The 18,100-nt window shown below is 42.0% G+C and overlaps 3 protein-coding genes and 1 long non-coding RNA gene across 8 annotated transcripts; 2 read left to right on the plus strand and 2 right to left on the minus strand.

Moving 5' to 3' along the window:
• The first annotated feature begins 739 nt into the window (after positions 1-739).
• LOC6535983 (elongation of very long chain fatty acids protein) lies at positions 740-14,377 on the plus strand. 2 transcript variants are annotated; one of them, XM_002096562.4, is made up of 6 exons: positions 740-1,137; positions 11,231-11,368; positions 12,061-12,168; positions 12,242-12,322; positions 13,047-13,508; positions 13,594-14,377. In XM_002096562.4, the coding sequence occupies exons 1-6, from the start codon at positions 1,135-1,137 to the stop codon at positions 13,789-13,791; spliced, it is 990 nt and encodes a 329-aa protein (XP_002096598.2). In that variant the 5' UTR covers positions 740-1,134; the 3' UTR covers positions 13,792-14,377. The 2 variants fall into 2 exon arrangements, with proteins under 2 accessions (XP_002096598.2, XP_039231963.1); XM_039376029.2 differs by lacking the exon at positions 740-1,137 and adding an exon at positions 2,892-3,061.
• Positions 14,378-15,341: 964 nt separating this feature from the next.
• Positions 15,342-15,899, minus strand: LOC120321894. The gene is made up of 2 exons (XR_005561623.2): positions 15,794-15,899; positions 15,342-15,742 (listed from the first exon to the last, which is right to left on the minus strand). It is a non-coding gene; the product is annotated as an uncharacterized LOC120321894 (long non-coding RNA).
• Positions 15,900-15,970: 71 nt separating this feature from the next.
• Positions 15,971-16,635, plus strand: LOC26535948. Its single transcript, XM_015192007.3, has 2 exons — positions 15,971-16,042; positions 16,095-16,635. The coding sequence occupies exons 1-2, from the start codon at positions 16,040-16,042 to the stop codon at positions 16,572-16,574; spliced, it is 483 nt and encodes a 160-aa protein (XP_015047493.1). The 5' UTR covers positions 15,971-16,039; the 3' UTR covers positions 16,575-16,635.
• Positions 16,636-16,785: 150 nt separating this feature from the next.
• LOC6535985 (antennal-specific protein OS-C) lies at positions 16,786-17,708 on the minus strand. 4 transcript variants are annotated; one of them, XM_002096564.3, is made up of 3 exons: positions 17,324-17,473; positions 17,100-17,271; positions 16,786-17,045 (listed from the first exon to the last, which is right to left on the minus strand). In XM_002096564.3, exons 1-3 carry the CDS (start codon positions 17,450-17,452, stop codon positions 16,906-16,908), a joined length of 441 nt encoding a protein of 146 aa, XP_002096600.3. In that variant the 5' UTR covers positions 17,453-17,473; the 3' UTR covers positions 16,786-16,905. The 4 variants fall into 4 exon arrangements, with proteins under 4 accessions (XP_002096600.3, XP_015047495.2, XP_039231964.1 ...); XM_015192009.3 differs by having other exon boundaries at positions 17,100-17,274; positions 17,324-17,442; XM_039376030.2 differs by having other exon boundaries at positions 16,786-17,274; positions 17,324-17,708.
• Between the last annotated feature and the right edge of the window lie 392 nt (positions 17,709-18,100).

Consider the following 18,100-nt stretch of genomic DNA (forward strand, 5'->3'; position numbering starts at 1 on the left):
TTTGGCCGTTTATTAACCACCACGAATAGAGGAAAGCGAAGTCTTGAACATTATAAATATTTAAGAGCCCTACAGACAAACTGGTTTAGCAGCCCCATCGTCTTCTGCTTTTTACCAAATACGTATACGTATTCAAAGATTTGGGTTTGTGGCGGCTAGCAACCTTTTCTCCGTTCGCCTCGCTTTGATTTGTGGATACGATAATTTTTTGCACACTTTTTCGTAACGAAGGGCCGGGCCTGTGCAGGGGTTAATTAACGGACATTCTTCCAGAACTTTGAACTGTGCAATCATCCGCGCTGCCAAGACGACAGACAAGGTAAAAGTACCGCTCTGATATTTGGATTGGCGGCAATTAGCGCCACACTGGCCTGTGGGTGCAAAGGCAGGTGATACCCGCCCGGCCAGATACCAAGAATCCGATTCCAAAGGGTCGCTGCTTGCTCTCGCTCTCTTTCTCTCTCTCCCTCCCTCTCTCTTGCTCTCACTCTGGCATCCTGACGCCGGAGCCGATCGCTTCAGCTGTCAGAGCGAGAGCACACACCAACACACACACACCTGTTGCTCAGAACCTGGCTTGCGATCGAAGCTTTCCGCTCGGACTTAACTTCGGCTCACCTCAACGCCACCGAAAATGAGCGGTCGGCGCCGCCAATCGACGTCGACGTCTGCGCCAACTCCGCTCCTACGACTGCGAGGCGGTATAAAAGTAAAGCGACAGCGTGAAATCAAACTTATTTCAGTGTTTTTGATTTGAATGTAAAAAGCGCACGCTCGCCCAGTCGCTGTCCAGGTGTTGTCCAGTAAAGTCCAGCGGAGCAGCAGCACCAGCAGCAGATCAGCCGCATCAGCCGCATCAGCAGCATCAGCAGCAGTTCCCCAAATAGTGATGTAGAAACCAAGAAACAGTAAAACGATGGTCAAACAGTGTGTGCGTGTGTAAAACAAAAACTACAACTCTGCAAGAAAAGAAAACGAAACGAACAAGGATAGTGCACTTGAAGTGATAAATCGTATACCAAAGTCGAGAAAAGCTCGGTAAATTAGTCAAGGAAATTCATACAGTACTCTCTCCCTTGCATAAATCGGAAGATAAACGGACTTCTAGTACCTGCAAAAGCGAATTTTAGCACAATGGTAAGTGGCCGGGGGTTCCCGAACTCCAAATGTGACTCAACGGAAAATTGATGCCACTGAAATCCTCCTTTATTAAAATGGTTTTGCAACCAGTAATTTCGATGCCGAACCCCAACATGCAAGCCTGAATAAATATACATACTCGTACATTGACTTGGGCTTTCCGTCCAATCCCACAAATGACCCTTTGCACACGACTCGTGTGTGCTGCTATTAAGCAGAATATTAATAAAAATAAAGCCCCTGTAATGAATATCCGCAATGCAGCCGTAAAAATTAATTGAGCAAATTATTAATCGAGGAAATCTTTTGAGCACCAGCCATTCCTGGTTCTCATTCGCTTTCTTTGGAAATGGAAAAAAACCGCACGCCAGCAACTGGTTTTTGTTTTCAAGTACATTCGCGTAGCAAGGTTTTCCAATGTCTTTTCCCAAATGCATTTTTGCCGACTCCGCGCAGACCTTTCCGCGCTTTTCGCCCACTTTTCCCCCGTTTTATGCCCCAAAACATGAGCGTGTTGCTCCGTTCTGTTTTGCTAGAGCCATTCGCTTTTGAGCTCCGCCAAAAGTGCATGCAGAAAGTGCAAGTGCAGCACTTATTTCCAAGCTTTTGCTTTATTACGTTCGCAGTTGAAGCAGCAGCAGTAGCAGCAGCAGCACTTACAGCAACACCGCAGCAGTAGCAACATCGCACGCTGGCGGTCAAGTGAAGTGAAGGCTGCCTTTTGGCTTTGAACAGCTCTCCAGCTCACCAGCTCAGTGGTCCGACAACATTTCACACGGAAATGCAATGCAGCGATGACCTTGAATCTCGGCCGGGGATATGGGATAACTGGCGATCGGACCGCAGGTGAAATGATAGCCACTCAGGGCCAGGCCGACTCATTTGTCCCGTCCTCTTTACTTACCTATCCACCATTCGGCACATCATTGCAGATGCTGCTGGGTGTAGAAATCCAGTGATTTTCATATTCATTCAGCTCTGCAAATTCGAGAGAAAAAACCCCAGTGGGTTAACCAATCGACGCTGCCGCGGCGCCGGTGGCTAATGATCACTGGCATTGCACCATTTTACAAAAAAAAGCAGGCAACCCAGAAATCGAAACTTATTCAAATCTTCGAGTTGTTTTCCTCTCCTTTTGGCCTCTTACACAATAATTATTACACCTCGAATTTATTTTCGACTGGGACTTTTGCCGCATTTTTGTGTTGCCTCTTTTGACACTGAAAAGTGCAAAGACGCTGGCGGCGAATTAAACTGGGCCAGTTGGCTATCGGCTGTTGGTTGTTTGGGGCTGGTTGTTGGCCAGAGCCAGAGTCGGAGCCACTGCCACCCAGCTGCCAAACTGCGCAGCCCCGCCAAGTGATCATAATAAAAATGTGCTTTAATCAGCCGATTTGCTTGCAGTTCCTGTGGGCCAGTTAGCCACATTGGAGAGCCAGTCTCAGCCGCATTGTCGTCGCTTTATTGTTAACTGCCGCTCGGCACTCAGCTGTTTTTGGTAAGAGAAAAAATAGAGAGCATATAGTAAACAGAAAACCATAGGCAGAGTGCCCTCTTAGGACAGTGTGTGTGAGATAAGGCTTGCCGCATGTGACTGCCATCGCAGTGCATTCGGTGCTCCATTTCGATTTGTTTGGCACCACACGGCGTATGCGCGATTTTCTCAGTAGCTGGCTAGTTTGTGTCCACTTCAATTGCGAATATGCCATTTGGGCAAAGGTTTATTGTTGAACATAAAAAAGTGCGTGTGTCTTAACAAGTTGTTTTACTGGCAGTGTACTATGTATCTGAAAAATTAACACTTAAAAACTGATAACGCAAGCAAAGAGAGGAATTCGCTGTAGATAAACGTAAAGAGACCATTATACGGAGAGTACCTCAAATGAAGACTTTTATAGACTCTTATCGGGCCATGATTGAAGTAAGTGTCATTTGAAATTCAATTATTGCTCGTTTAAGATTAGACAGAAATCTTATGCCGGTAAAGGTGTTAAAAGCACTAAAAATAACAGCTTTTAAATTAAATTACGCTTACATGCATATTTTACGGCTTTTTGAGTGTTTTTATTTTGTACAATTTTTCCAAACTCTTCGTTTCAGAAAAAACAATTAATTTATACATATTTGTCGCTTTCAATTGGATGAATTCATTTGTATACATTAAATTATTTTGTGGGTCATGCTGTCATACCAAATTTGTGGTTCAACTTATTTATATCAGCGCGAATTCAGATTTCAGATGCGCATACAAAAGTTTAATAGTATTTCTTAAAAATTTCCTTGTTGTATAACAATTAATTAAAATAAATTCCACTTAAAGAGACGAACGCACTGGCCGGTGATATATTTTCAACACATTTAAGCCGAACACAAAATAATTAAATAATCAACATTGAGGGGCTAAAGCAAAATTTAAATTAGTGAACTGAAAAAACCTGATAAATACGTAAATACGTAAATGTGAAGTGATTGAGGAGCTAAAAGTCATTGCTTGTTTAATTGTGCGGCTAGTGATTTACGGTCTTGGGGGCAGAGAACTCTAGGCTGGGAAATGGCGGCAGGGACGAAAACCAAAGTTCGTCATTCCCATTCCGAATTGCATATTAAATACCTGAATCCAGATGGTAGGGAATCATTTTTAATGCAAACGTCTAACATTAACGCCACATACGTTCACAAAAAAATCAACATCGGCGGACTGGCAAACGCAATGTAGCATGAATCAGCTAAAATATATATCCCCGAATTGAGGCTTTCAAATGGCATTTGGGGAACTCACTTACACTTACGCACATTTAGCCAACCTGTTGAGTATTTGCAGCTGTGCACTTGACTACTGACTGAGTTTTTAGTTGCTGCAAAAACTGTGTAGCACTGAAAAAATTGCATTCATAAAGTCGTATTAAATCGCTTCTATTAATACAAAATTTATAGGAATTTTAATGTTGCCAAAACCTATTGAAACTTCACATTATTACTTATATTTTCTGACTGACCTTAAAAGTGTAAAAAGGAAATAAATTCTAAAAATATATATTGACATTATTAAAAAAATTCAGATGGCGAAACACGGTTAAATAAAAAATATAATAATTAATTTATTACTGTTGGCTTGATTTGTTTTCATGACTGTTTTCAATAATTGTAATTAACTCTCACGCAACTTTTATTATTAAAACAAAAATATAATTAAGCGTTAAATGTATGAATTCATTTCGGAGTCATAATTCCAAATATTTCTGTGTGAATTTCAACAACTTGCAACTTAAAACGCTGCTGCGTTCAGTGAGCGGAGTAAGCCGCCCCCAAAAGCAACAACACCAGCAGCAGAAGCAAAACAACAACATACACTCGGAAAAAATGTCTTGCACTAATTACTGGGGATTTGGGGCCAACGACAAGAGCGCAACTGGGCAGCAAGAAAAACATTCAACTCGATTGCCAAATTAACGCGATTTAGTTGCTTTTAAAAGTTGCCAGAGTCAAGACATCTCTGGCGAAACACACACAAATGCGGATGCATATAGGCCCTGCATATATCGTGTTGTTGCTGTGTGGCAAGTGCATATGCTGCACATGTTGCTGGCGCGTTTTTTTCCCGAGCTTGGTTAAGAAATCGTCAGCGATTTCGATCGCGTGCAAGTCGCGCGCAGCTTGGTATTTGCTTGAAAGTTGAAAAACGCGCGCTGCTTTTTCAACTTGACCCACAACAGCCGGCTATCGATTCGCTGGCTGTAATCGGTGTTTTATTGTCTTATTATTAATACTTTTTTATTTTCTGTGTTGATCGGTGTTTTCCTTAACGGCTTTCCATTTACCGAAGATTTGTTTACGCATTCAACCAATCGTGGAGTGTTGCATCATCGCTTGTCATATTAGACAAGATGCTGCCGGAGTAAAAGTCGCGGTCTGAACCTGAATGTTAACTCCGAAAGCCAGTTGCAGATACAGATTCGTATACAAAACCCCCTCTCCGTACGCCTATGTGTTTCTTTTGATACCCCCCTGTTGGCTGCGCTCAACTTGACCTATAAATTGGTTTTTATGTTGCGCAGGTTCGTGCGACTGTGTTTGATTTTCTTTGGCCTCTCCATACGAAGCAATTTATACTTTAATGATCGAAAATCATTAAGTGCGACACGAGCTTGGGTCTCAGCTCCATACGGCTTCGATCGATCGCCGGTCCCCTGATGCTCCACAACATATGGCTTCAAACCAGTTTGGCCCTTTAAATTTATCTCTTATTGCCTTTTCTTTTCTGCTGCTGCCGCGGCTGCTCTTGCTGGGAAAGTAAAAGTGTTGAGCTGGACAATTATGCGGCTCTACAAACGGGAAACCATAATTTTTTCTTACTGTGCAAATTGCTTAGTGCCGCCCTGGCAGATGAGGCTTATATAAAAGTCGTTAAAATAAATCAAAGAAAGAGGTTTAGAAATGCAAATGCCGCCACCTGACTCTCTCGCCAGGCCAATTGCAAATATTTCCAAAAGTAACAAAATAAAGTCCGAGACCAAAAACACAAAATCCCAGTCAGTAAACCGCTCGGCCGGTTGGCCTTGTAAAGAAATACATACGTACTCAAATTTTAAAGATTTGAACTGATGTCTGTTACTACATCGCAGCCTCAACACCTATATCATCTTCTTCTCTCCGTCAGTCCAGTCGCTCGACGCTCTTTGTTGTCTTCCCAATTATGCATTTGAAACTCAAACCCGTCAGATACTCTTTTCGGACGGCCTGGGACGGAACTTACCGTCCGAGAGCGGTGGGAATGAGGGGGTTTGGGGATTCGGGATTTCGGACGCTTGGGTTAATTAATTGCCAACATGTTGAAAAGTGTTAATAACATTTTTGTTGGCCGATTGGGGCTGCTGCTTTATCGCTGATAATTTAATTGCTTAGTCGACTGTGGCACTCGGCACCAAGCAAATGCAAATGTTAGCAAATATATTTCTGTCCGCTGGCCATTTGATTTATATTATCTTTTGGGTCGAATTGTGCAAAGCCGAACAAATTTGAATGATCACAAATGCAGTCAACTCTTGGAATTTTTTATTTTGCAAGCATTGTGGCTCGGGATGAATGCCTCGACTTCCTCCCCCCGCTGGAATGAACAATAAATTGTTAAAAGAGCTAAAGACGCGGCATTGAAATCGAAATAGTGGTATTAATTAGTTAAATCAACAAAAGCCAAGCGGGAATGTGAAGCATAAGACCCTGAATACGTGTGGGGATTTTCGGCCTAGATATAGCATTGAGAAAAGCAAAACCTCAGAAGTCTGTTACTTTTTCAGTTCGTTCAAATGAGTAAGTTGTTATTAAGAATACTTACTAATATAATTCAGTTTTTTGTTTTGATCCTAAATGAAATGAATGGACCTAAGTTTTGTACTTGAATGTCAAGATCCATGTCAATGTGCCCAAAATTCTTAATTGCCCTAATTGAGATATTTAAATATCCGGTCACTTGGCCAACACAATGAGCCGTCTCATCGTCAATCGCTTATTACACAGTCACTGGCAGCACATTAGGGCGACAATTTGTGGCTGCCGAGTGCGACTAAAAACAATTATTGTCCAGCAAAATGTTCCCAGTCCGGCGGCTTAGTCACTTCCCTCTGGTTGAGGGTTAGATGCTGAGATGCTGAGTTGCTGCCGTCGATGGCGACATCGAACAATGATGATGGATATGAATGGTGAATGGCCAACTCATCGCCGGACAGTCCCAGTCTCCGCCGCAGCTGATGCCCAAATCAGGGGCACTGTACATTTCAGCTCATTTGTCCGGCTTTCTGGACCCCGTCCGACTTTATGGCGCATAATGAAGCGTTAAAATGTAACGCACAACAGCAGCGGCCAGGCCACAAACAACAATTACAAATGCCGCTTTACACTTGCCGCTGCCGCTGGCGGAAGCATTTTTGTGGGTTTTCAGGGAAAGCATTTGGTGGCGAACGCGTGTGAACCAAAGAAAGCGAAAAAGGGTCAGCATTTGGGCAAGTGTTGGGATGCTGTTGGTGCCGTGGCTGCCGTGGCTTACGCAAACTGACCAAAGCTAGCCGACTTTATGTAATGGCAAATACAATACATTTTCAGCTGCCATATTTGCTAGGCCAAAGTCCAAACAGAAGCTGGCAGACTGGCGACAAGAGACAGCTTGGCAGAATGCTAAAATTCTGGACAAGACATCATCATCATCGTGAATCGGCAGAATTCGATTGGGGGATTACACAAGCTACAAAGTCTGCCCAGCGGTATGAATCATTATTTGCAAAATTTGGCCAACCTTTGCAGATCCAACAAAATCTCAATCAGCAGTCGAACTTTAGAATTTATGTGTATTTATACCTATAGCAATTTGTTGGTTCTTACAGATACCGGTTCCCATTTGTTTTTTCCTTTTTCCATATGCTGTATTTTATTTAATTTGCTTGGCAAAAACAAAGTTCAACAAACCGCTCATTTTGCGTCAAAATTATAATTTAAGATTTGCCTGGAGCTTACAGATGGCCAGTTAATTTTGTTTACGTCCCAGCTTCAATTGTCCGACCACCCAGATGGACATTCATTTTATTGCAATCGCAGACTCAAATAAATCACATTCAACGATGTTGTCTGGCTTGTGTATTCAAAGCAGCGCTAGGAACTTAGCTAATGTGGTATATGTGAATCGCCTCATTAATGCACAGTGGTGCGCACTACTTCAAACACCATCAGCAGCGATGACTGGTGATCTTTGGCGCCCACGCACGCGCACTTGCTGCTGCGGCGAGTTTGTGTCTTAAGTCTTTTGTTTGCGCTTTGATAAATCACGAAATCAAGAAACGGCTTACCAGCTTAGACATGACAAAAAAAGTCTTTGCATGATAGATCGAATTATGGCAGATCATTGGATAAACTGATCGGCGGCTGTCCGGCCATTATGAATGAAATTCCATTTGGTTCCGGAATGGGTCTAAACTTCCTTTGGCCACTTGTCGAACGCCGGTTGCAAAGGCCGTATACGCCAGTTCTAACTGGGGCAAATCCAAAAGACTCGCAGTCGGAAATGCAACGACACAAACTCACGGAATTTTTGGACACAGCCGAACTAAGCAAATACCGGCGCAGACCGACAATCAAGTTTAATTGCGCTTAGTGGCCGCCAGCAAGTGCACTATAATACGTGTTAAGTATATACTATTTTCCTCTTAATGGATCTCACCCAGATAGTGTGTGAAAACGGGTTTTATGACGCTCATCGCTAGTAATTTTCCTTAATCAAATGGCATAAAATATGTGAAATTAAAGCAGCTGCTGCTGACCTACGTCAGTTTGCCAGGAAGAGCTCAATGCAAATTGCTTAATAAGTACTGCCGGTGTCTGGCATAATAGTGGCTTTAATTGGTCAAATTTACACTTGATTTACACCCACACCTGCTGTTTTCAACATTTAATAAAGCTGGGAAATACCCGAATAAGGTTTCTTCTCCGACAGGAACCAAACTCTTGTAGAGGCGTTAATTACGATATAATTAGAAAACATTCTATGATATCCGTGATAGACAGTATAAAAAAATCATTTGGCTAAACACTTTCGACCATCACAACTGACCAATTTCCCAAGCGGTTACCAGACTTATTTAATAAGTTACGGGAGTTTCAGGGAACATTAATTATAGGGGTTATATGATGTAATTTGCCGTGAGTTATCACCACTTATGTTTTCGTAATTTACCCTATGCCGTTAGAGTATTCAAAGATTGGTCTTTGTACTTTCGAGTTTCCCCTTCTGCCCAAAAATTCAATTAACTAGCACGCACCTAAAAAGTGAAAATCTTGGCCTGAGTCTCTGTCGGAAAGTGAATCTTAATTAGATGCAATCAACGGCGACATTGTTGAGATGCGATGCTGTCTCTTCCGGACTTTGTGACCTGGTTAATAGAGCCCAGCCCAGCAGATACAACCCCGATCTGAATCATCATGACGGCCACAAGCCCACCGTCATCGGCAAAGTCCGTCCTAAGACGCTTCACTGGCTTCCGTCGGGAGCATTCCCGAATTGCGTCAGATGTGTAATAGAAAAATTTGCCAGTCATGTGCCGACAGATGGAGTCCGATCGTCGAAGTGGCTGAAATTTCAATAAATCTTGCAACACGACTACCATGTGTCAGAGAGATGAAATTGTTTGGCTTGGACGGTGTGGTTCTGCCCGAAAGCAGCAATTACAGATGGCTGGCCACACCCACACCCAGTCGCTCTGTAAGTTCACCTGGCAGCGTAATGGCAGACTCGACTTCTTAATGAACAAACGACATGACGAGGCTTTCAGCGCTCAATCGGCGCACTGCTCGAACTTCCTCCGCTCCTCTGCCGGTGATGATTGCTGACGTACTTAGCTGGCCAGGCAACAAATGAGCATTGTTTTCCCAATCCACCAGCCCCCCGTTCTCATCCACCAACTGAGACGTCTATGTCTTGTTGATGCTGCAAGTGCCCGGGAGGCTCACCAGCACAGAATGATTGATGAGCTGTTGGTGGCCAATGGTGTAGTTGAGACATCTGGTCACTTAGGTTCGTGTTTACGTGTTATGCAAAAAATAAACGTTATGGACAAACGGGGTAAGAATCGGACTGCTTTGGCCAGTCAACTTTTCCGCAACTCCGACTTAGTCAAGAGGCAAGGCTATTGGAAAAAATTAGAGACCAAATTACATACAATTCAGGCTACATAACTCGAACATTAAAAGCCCCCTCATTTGAAAACACACAAGGCAGTTTTTTAATGTATATATTTACAAAATAATAAGTCAATGAACTTTATTGGATATTGTTACAGTCAAGGAAATTGATTTCAGTATTAAATTGGTTAAAAACTTTGAAAAGTATATTTTGCTTTGAAAAATTAACTAGTACTTATGTGCGATTTGTTATTGTACAAATATAGGAGGTATTTTTCCATGTTCTCCACTCTATTTCCGCTCGAGTTAAAAAGGTATTCTTTACGGATATGGAATTTGGAACAAGGCTGCGTAATTACATTTGTTTTTGTCAAATTAAAACAATAAAACCATAAAATGTTAAATGCTAGTTCTTTCCAGTTTCTCACTGCTTCAAATATTTCCTTAATTACGGATAAAACCAAGTCAGGTGGAGCCAATGCGGAGTTAGCGGATTCCCTATTAGATTTCCCATTATAATTGCAAATCACTATGAGTTTTCTTAACTCAATAATTGAGATATGCTGGTATCGATCTAATAGACAGCTTTCACATCGTGGACTTCCCTTGACATTCCGCTATCCACACATACGGCCCCGGTTCGTTCAAATCAATTAAGTTAACCCTAACCCCTCTGTGGAAACGGCTGCAACCCCCGCTGCAATTAAGAGTAGCGCTGTTTTCTTTAATTGCCGCCAGTCAGGTATTTAACTATTTAAGCGACGATTAACACTGGCGGAACTGGTTTAGCTTTTCCTGGCATCCCCTGTAGACTTCCCCAACTTCTATGTCAGTCAGTCAGTCAGTCGGTCAAGCCGTCGAATCATTTCTAGATTGTTTTTTTTGGCTTTTTATCACATGGACAAGAGGCCATTGCGGATTGCAACATCGCCGCCAGCCGGCTGCACCAGTTTTTCTACAAAATTTTTTTTTTTATTTCAATGTACATATATTTTTGCGGCTGGCATCGCCGAGTGCTAATCGACAATGGGATATTACCGGCGCATAAATATGATACCAAATCACAGTTTGTCGACTAATGGTAAGCATTTTGCGGAAACTCGCGCCAAGTGGTTTTTCGGCCAACTAGAATGGCTTTGGGTTTCCTTTGTTGTCAGCCATTACACCATGTGTGATTGATGCTCTGAGGGGGGGCCGTTTAATTAGGACCATAATCCAAAGCCAAACGCTCAATACCCATAATAAATCAGTTTTCCGCCTTTCCGAACCTAGCTTGAAAATTGCTTTAATGTGCCTGAAACGCAATGTAGCAATATCAACCCAAATTTATTGATTTGACATTTGATCTCGCTAAGTGGCCATGTGGATTAGCCACTCCCGGTTAGCACACATGACTAATCTTCCGTCTTTTTGGTCTTTGCACTTGCAGGATTACCTCACAATGTTCTACGACGGTTGGCGGGATCTGATGGACAACAAATCGGATCCGCGGACACGAGACTACCCGCTCATGAGCTCGCCATTCCCCACGATAGCCATCAGTCTGACATATGCGTACGTCGTCAAGGTAAGTGGTCCGGGATTGGGGAAGCCCCAATCCATAATTATTGAAGTGGAGTGGGGCCAGGTGTAGCTAAATGGAATCGAACAAAAAACAGACTGAACAGAACAGAACAACATGATTCCTATGGGGGCAATTTACACTGATATCGGAGACCAGAACTGGCAGATTCTCATCTGGTGATTATGTGGATCCTTTTCGCAAACTAGTTTCGCTTTATTGCATTGCAAAATGACTGTGAAACCCAAGCTGGGGGTTCAGGGCCATCCGATTTCTGCGATGATCGTCTAAAAGAGCTGGTGTCGAAAGGTGACCCAAGCACATGCGGCGGGAGATTATGCAAAATTTAAAAAATCAATTCGAAAATCGATTTCTATTTAGGTTTCCCGCTTTGCATTGGTTCACATTCATAATTTTACAAAAGCATTTAACTTACTTTCACATGTCTGCTAAATTTGATAGGCGAACGCGCGGGATGGCGGTTGGCCAAACAAAAGACTTCGGCAACGAACTTGTCACAAAACCAACAGACAAAGTCGGTCGCGACGATTGATTTGATTTGATAATTGCTGCAAAAGGCTTTGGCCTCTGTTTGACTATGTAAATGACACGCAAAGACAATGAAGACAAGACTTGAGATTTAAGATTCGGGGTGAAGAGGATATATTACAGTGAAACTAATCAACGTCTTATTCCAGGTACTCGGACCCAAGCTCATGGAAAACAGAAAGCCTTTCGAACTTCGCAAAGTCTTGATCGTCTACAATGCAGCGCAAGTTATCTTCAGTGCCTGGCTATTTTACGAGGTAATATAATAAATGTTTATTAGTAAACTTCCACACAAAGCTATACACTTGCCAACCTCTTTTGCATTTATAGTCCTGCATAGGCGGATGGCTCAACGGCTATAACTTGCGATGCGAACCCGTTAATTATTCCTACTCGCCCAAAGCGATTCGTGTAAGTATTTGTGGAAGCTCCTATATACAGCGCTAAGCTAATGTGTATTCTCAAACATCGGGCTATAAATTCTGATTTTTGCTTATGGTTGGCCAATAGCAAAGTTCTTTTGTTGACTGGGCCAGATTTTATGTAAGCAACCTGTTTTTAGCCGCGAAGAGACAAGATATTAGAAAAACGGCAATGGCGACAGGTTCTCTTATGCTAATCACAAAGAAATGGATGCCGAAAGCCGGCCGGCTGTGTGGTTTGAATTCGGTGGATTCTGCGGTTTGAGGAATCTCACGTGTGTCGCCAGGTTGGCTAAAGTGGGTAAATGACCCAAAGAAAGTGGCGGTCTTAGAAAGTTGGCAGGCGAAAGATTTTTGCAAATCACCCATCTTCTTGTTATGGATAAGATTGGGATTTGTCCAACCGTTAGTTCCAGGGCAAACGGAATTGATCTGCCCAAGCTGTATTATTTTTAGCATAACAATAAAGGCTTGAAATATGTGATAGGAATGAGCACAGATATTAGTTTTGACTGGAATTTGAATTGGAAATAATCGTAAGCTATAATGTGTCTCGTAATTTGAGTAATCTATTGCTTGAAACCTTTTGTCACCGCAAAGTACCTTTAAGACCAACTGTCGACCAAGCACAAAAGATTTTTTACAATCCCTTTTAATTTGATGAAAGGTTTCAAAGTTTGGGTTCTAATAAACATGTCCCTTTAATATTTTAGACCGCTGAGGGCTGCTGGTGGTACTACTTCTCCAAGTTCACCGAGTTCTTCGACACCTTCTTCTTTGTGATGCGTAAGCGGTACGACCAAGTGTCCACGTTGCACGTGATCCATCACGGCATCATGCCAGTCTCAGTCTGGTGGGGCGTCAAGTTCACCCCCGGTGGCCACTCGACCTTCTTCGGCTTCCTGAACACCTTCGTGCACATCTTCATGTACGCCTACTACATGCTGGCCGCCATGGGACCCAAGGTGCAGAAGTACCTGTGGTGGAAGAAGTACCTGACGGTGATGCAGATGATCCAGTTCGTCCTGGTTATGGTGCACTCCTTCCAGCTGTTCTTCAAGAACGACTGCAACTACCCCATCGGCTTCGCTTACTTCATCGGAGCCCATGCGGTTATGTTCTACTTCCTGTTCTCAAACTTCTACAAGCGCGCCTATGTGAAGCGCGATGGCAAGGTAAGGAGGCAGATTATATGATATTATATTACATTATATATTATAAATTAAAATATTCACTTATCCAAATGTTCTCTTTCTTCAGGACAAACCGGCGGTGAAGGCGAACGGACATGCCAACGGACACATAAAGGCGCTCAAGGACGGCGATGTGACGCCAGCCACCTACGGCCAGGCCAACGGCTTCCACAACACCTTCTCCAAGTTTACCACGGATATGTGCAATCCGGCCCTGAACTCCTCGACGAGACAGCGCGTGCTCGTAAACGCCGGCAACAAGTGAGCGCCGCCAGCCAACCAGCCAGCCAGCCAAACATGAAACACACATAAGCATAAATTAATTACGCTACCAATTAAAATACCGTACATTTAAATTAAACGTAAGCATAGGGAGTCCAAGCCTACATCTAAGCCAAATCGAATTCGCACGAGGAAACAAAAACATTATTTCATGGACAATCCATGGTGATCGCACGTTAGGATCACAAATCGCTGGCATACCGCTGTCCATCGATCATTTCTCAAATACAAATATATCCACATTTAGTACCCAACACTTTCCGCATTCCGCATTCCGCATCCCGTCATCCATGTTCATGTACATAGATCGTTTATAGCTGCTGATGACTTAGTGGTTCGGCGTTCATCTACTTTTAATACATAAGTACACCATTTTGGGGCGAGGCGATGATCATATTACTCCAGGATCAGTTCCCAAGTGTACCTGCTTTCCGTATCTATCGCTCTACCATTTTTTATTTTTCTTTATGCAAGCGACGCTTCTTAGTACGTGTATTTTATTTCTATGGATTGTTTTAAACAAACGAAATGTGTTTTTATTTTATAAATAAATTCGAGATTAAAACGTAGTGAACAGTCTTTTATTTTGTATTCCTAATTAGATAACGTTTGGTTTAAGTTTTTTATCGGGGTGTCCCAGAAATCGTATTGATGCATTAAAATTTTACTTTGAAGTATTGTAGATATATTTGTATACCTTGGGGCGTCCCAAATGTCCCAAATGATTTTACAATTTTTTTAAAGTGTGTATTGCCTTTCCTGTGCACCTCCTTTTATTGTCATACATATGTAATAAGAATGTAATAACATGATAAGTTTGGTGGCGCCACCTTGAGATCTTCGACAGAACTATTGCGTACATACATCGCGACTTACATACAAAAGAGAGAAGAATACTTTTAGGGTTTCAAATCTGTGTATAAATGTGAAAGCGTTCGCAAAACGTTGTAAGTTATCGATCTAATAAGTGCTATAAGAAAGTTTAAAGTCCATAGTATGTTTAAATACATCATTTAAGACATTAAGAAAGTGGACAATAAAATAGATAATATTATCTACTTTCTGAAAACATACTGCTCGTGGAATGGTTACGACAAAATACGCCGTTTTTGGTTATTTTCTTTAATTTTACTTTGAAACATAGATCCAGCAACTTCAATTTTAACCTTACAGGCATCTTAAAAATCCCCCACCCGAAAATCTTTAACATTTACAAATTTCTGAAAAAAGAAAACATAATCCAGCTACTGTAAACATTCTTTCGTAGTACCCCCAATTGTAAATCCCTGTATATATATTGTAAATAAATATGAATATAGTAGTAACTAAATACTTAAGTAGATATTGAATAAGTCCGGCTAAAAGCCCCAGCAGCTATAGCCGATATATATTGTAGCATACGTTTAAAACTTTTGTCTACAACGTATATGTACGTTAAATAAATAAATAATAAATTTGAAGCCAGAAATCTATCCGGGAAACAGCAAGATATTTATAATTATTTAGTACCACCCTATTTCAAACAATATTCAGTAGGTACCACGGATTATTTGCCAATGCGAATGTACAGATACGTAAAATTTCAAAAAAGGTTCAACAACAAGTTGAATTTCAAAAGGTATTTGACCTTGCATCGATCTGATGTGAAGTTGCCATGCCTCCAAAAAAAGTCAGAAAAACAAAGTTGACTTATTACAGAAGTAGTAGGCATGTCAGGTCATTATGGTTAATGAGAAGATGTATGGGCATATGTAGATCTTCTGAGGGTTCCTCGAAAAAAGAAAACCAGCAGAACGGTGCACACTGAGTTTATGCAAATTATTTACCAATACTTTGTTGGCAATAAGCAGACAGGAACACGGATAGGACGCCATGCATAATTATTTCATTACGACCTAATGAACAGCTTCCGATCGACTCCCATTACCTAGGGTCTGATTTGTGGTTAAATAAATTGCCAATATTAACCTCAAGAACATGATTACCGAATAATGAATAATATGCCTTCTTCCAAAGTTATCACATTCTAACCGAGATGTATTTTTATGACGGTACTACCCTGTGGATGGGCAAACTACTTTTAAAAACCTTTTATGATGGCCTTTCGGATATAAAGTGCACTTACAGAATAAGGTATAACCATGAAGCGTAAAATCCGAAGTATGCAAAGCGAAAGGATTTAGAGACCAGCAAAAAAATGTCAATAGCAATTGGATCGGCAAGCAAACAAGATGGTAATGTTTTGCCCAAAATCGTTGTCCTGGTTTAACGTATTAATTTTTGTAGCGACACTTAACCGTAGTGGTATCCTGCATCCTGATAGTTTTATTGCCCTGTGTGCTTGGGGCTCGCAGCACACTTATCAAGAGTCATTACAGAAGCGTTGTGAAACCAAAGCAGAATGTCATAAAGGCCAGAACCAATCAAACAACACAACTTAAATATGGAGATCATGCGGGAAAGTTTTATAATCACTGCACGGATATTTTCAAAGAGAAGAACTTGGTTAGCCAAGTGATCCGTGGCATGATTAGTGGAATTTTGGACAGGCTCAATGAAGTATGTCTAGACAAACCCATTCACCCACTTATCCACAAAGTTTTCACGGAGACACTGCTATGTGGCGGAAGCATGTCGGAAGCAATCGATAGCGTTATTGACATTTTATTTGGAAAAATCGAAAGAAATTGTAGGGAGAGGCCTGGATTCCGAAGCTATTATATTTTAACCAGTGCGGAAAATGAAATAGTGGAATCAAAAGGTTAAACCGCTATCTGAACTGCAATAATGAAATATATGCCAATAAACGAATCTTTTAATTTTAAAAGCAATTCGTAGTATATTAAAGCAACCAAAATAAAATAATTTAGGGTAGTACAAATACCTCTTATAAGTAAAAGTGTTATACCATATCTTTATATAGTGAAACTATTACTCTTTGTAAGTCTGATTTTTAGGGAATAATATTTTTAAAAACTTAAGAAACCAAACTATAACCAAATATTATTCACTTGTTTAACATTTACAATGCAGATACAAAAGTCAAACAAACTCCGCTTCAGTTCCTTCCATAGTTGTCACATTAATGTAGGCTGGGCTATTCGTTCTTCTCGGTGGCAAACAATTCGGAGCCAGGGGTCAATTTTTTCAGAAATGGCAAAGATCTTGCGAAGCGATCCCCTGCTTCATCCACGCTGGGAAGAATGGCCTCCACGAGAATGGGGACTACTTGCTCGCCTACGGATTGAAAAAGCTCAGCGATCTTGATTATGGTGGCCGGATCTGGCAAACCTGGAATGACCGCCCGAGCCGATGGTGTGTTGTCCGTATTCACCTCGCGACGTCTGCGCCTGCTTTCCTCCGAATCCTCGACTGTTTCCTCGGAGGAGGAGTCATCATCGTCGCCATCGCCCTCCTGCTTAATCACAACCTCTGTCTCCTCGCCGGCAACCGTGATTACATCCTGCTGGCGGATGGGATTATGCGTGTTTGGATTGATTATACTCGTTAATCACCTGTGGCCTGGCCTGCGTTTGGGACAAAACCTGGAGCATCACCAGCAGAAATCCGGAGAGTAGCAGCTGTCGTCCCATGTGAAAACCCATTTTGTCAACTTGGTTGGGGCTTACGCACCCGGCTGCCATATATATAGCTCCCACTTAATAGGCTAATGACACTTGCATGTCTCTTAATCGGACAAAGGTAATATGCAGGGTAATGCAGAAATTGGTCAATTTTAGTGTGGCCCAGCTATACTAATTTGAGTTCTATTCGCCAACCTTGTGGAGTCGGCAGACTCTGACTCCCCAAACACCCGGCAACTCAGCATATTTTGGCCTGGAATGCGCCGACGAGTGCAGTTTGCACTGCGCTGGTGGCTGACCACAAAACCAGGTCCGCCAACTTCGCTTTTGGCCAAGCGAGAGAGCTCAGGTAAGCTGCCACGGAGACAGACAGGTAGTTTTTGGGCCCGGCTCAATCTCAATCGCCGCGGGCCATAAATCGTACTTACGCACACGGAACGCGTTTTTTTCACAGGTATAATTAAATCAAACTCGAGGAGCGGTTCGGACTGCGTTGTGGCTCTGGGGCGTTGCACTGCCAGCGCGAAACTGCAACTTTAGTTGCGAATCAGACCTCTTATCGGACAGGTCACAGTATAGTACAAAGCCGTGCCAAATATTGCATTTTGTGCTTATAGTTGCTTGCTAAAAAGTTAAGTGTGTGTACACATATTTTTTGTGCAAACTCTTTTATATGGGAATATTAAATTAATTATCATTATATAATTG

This window comes from Drosophila yakuba, chromosome 3R (assembly GCF_016746365.2).
Source record: "Drosophila yakuba strain Tai18E2 chromosome 3R, Prin_Dyak_Tai18E2_2.1, whole genome shotgun sequence".
In the NCBI taxonomy this organism is placed as follows: domain Eukaryota; kingdom Metazoa; phylum Arthropoda; class Insecta; order Diptera; family Drosophilidae; genus Drosophila; species Drosophila yakuba.

What these genes read in the sequence shown, in the direction of transcription:
- LOC6535983 (XM_039376029.2), top strand. Translation starts at nt 3,023, where the DNA reads ATGAAGACTTTTATAGACTCTTATCGGGCCATGATTGAA. An exon ending in GTGCCTGGCTATTTTACGAG is followed by an intron (nt 12,169 to 12,241) that starts GTAATATAATAA and finishes TTGCATTTATAG; the next exon opens with TCCTGCATAGGCGGATGGCT. An exon ending in ACTCGCCCAAAGCGATTCGT is followed by an intron (nt 12,323 to 13,046) that starts GTAAGTATTTGT and finishes TTAATATTTTAG; the next exon opens with ACCGCTGAGGGCTGCTGGTG.
- LOC6535985 (XM_039376030.2), bottom strand. Translation starts at nt 17,452, where the DNA reads ATGGCAGCCGGGTGCGTAAGCCCCAACCAAGTTGACAAAATGGGTTTT. An exon ending in AAACGCAGGCCAGGCCACAG is followed by an intron (nt 17,275 to 17,323) that starts GTGATTAACGAG and finishes CCCATCCGCCAG; the next exon opens with CAGGATGTAATCACGGTTGC.